Below are 805 nucleotides of genomic sequence, written 5' to 3'. Positions count from 1 at the left end.
GTTAGTTGGACACAGGAGTGTCCAAAGAGTTTTTAGGTTGGGTAATTGCTGCAAACCCACTTGGGCAGATGATTGCGTCACCGCTTTTGGGACTATGGGGCAATAAAGCAGGATCCAACAGGTAAATTAATAAAACTATAAGGTGTAGCCTCAAGCCACATTTAGAGAAATATTCATATAAAATTAGTGTTACTTTTTACTGAATACAAAAAACTGTAGTTTATTTGTAATTGATTCGTGAAAGGACATGATAGCTTGTTTTTACAATCATTTAGTTACTTGTTTGTATCTGTAATTAAATTAACTGGAAAACTTTGCCAATATTGTAGACATTCTTTTTCAGTATTTCTCTTCCCTTACATACTCATCACCTTACGTCAGAGTTTTGTTTACTTTTTGCTTAATCTTTTATGATAGAATTACTCATGTGTGTGATTTTCAGGGGAGCATTTCTAGCAACAATCCTGCTTTTCATCATTGGGAACATCCTCTATGCCATCCTTAGCTTGTTTGGTACAGCAGCCCGAGGTGTTATGATATTCTCTCGATTCCTTGTGGGTGTTAGTTCAGGTATGTCCTCATAATTTCTTATTCTGTATGGCTATATTGTGTCAACCCTTTTATCTTTACCATGTTTTTGTTATTTTGAAACATTAATGGAACTTCTCTGCCAACAGCCAACATAGCTATCATCAGATCATACATCGCTGCGTCTACAACTTTAAAGGAAAGAACGACAGCTGTTGCTCTGACGTCTGCTGCACAAGGACTCGGTTTTATTTTTGGGCCAGGTTAGAGAATTACC

At 36.8% G+C, this 805-nt stretch overlaps 1 protein-coding gene across 1 annotated transcript in view; it reads left to right on the top strand.

The window, feature by feature from the left end:
* The window catches only part of LOC119584992 (major facilitator superfamily domain-containing protein 8-like), a gene marked incomplete at its 5' end in the record, with an annotated part of 21,727 nt that overhangs the window by 8,635 nt on the left and 12,287 nt on the right, over positions 1–805 (top strand). Inside the window, 3 exon segments of the mRNA XM_037933598.1 lie at positions 6–121; positions 443–570; positions 678–791. Coding sequence (XP_037789526.1) covers positions 6–121; positions 443–570; positions 678–791 — 358 coding nt within the window.

This window comes from Penaeus monodon, chromosome 19 (genome assembly GCF_015228065.2).
Source record: "Penaeus monodon isolate SGIC_2016 chromosome 19, NSTDA_Pmon_1, whole genome shotgun sequence".
In the NCBI taxonomy this organism is placed as follows: Eukaryota; Metazoa; Arthropoda; class Malacostraca; order Decapoda; family Penaeidae; genus Penaeus; species Penaeus monodon.
This window is presented reverse-complemented; position numbering and strand designations above follow the sequence as displayed.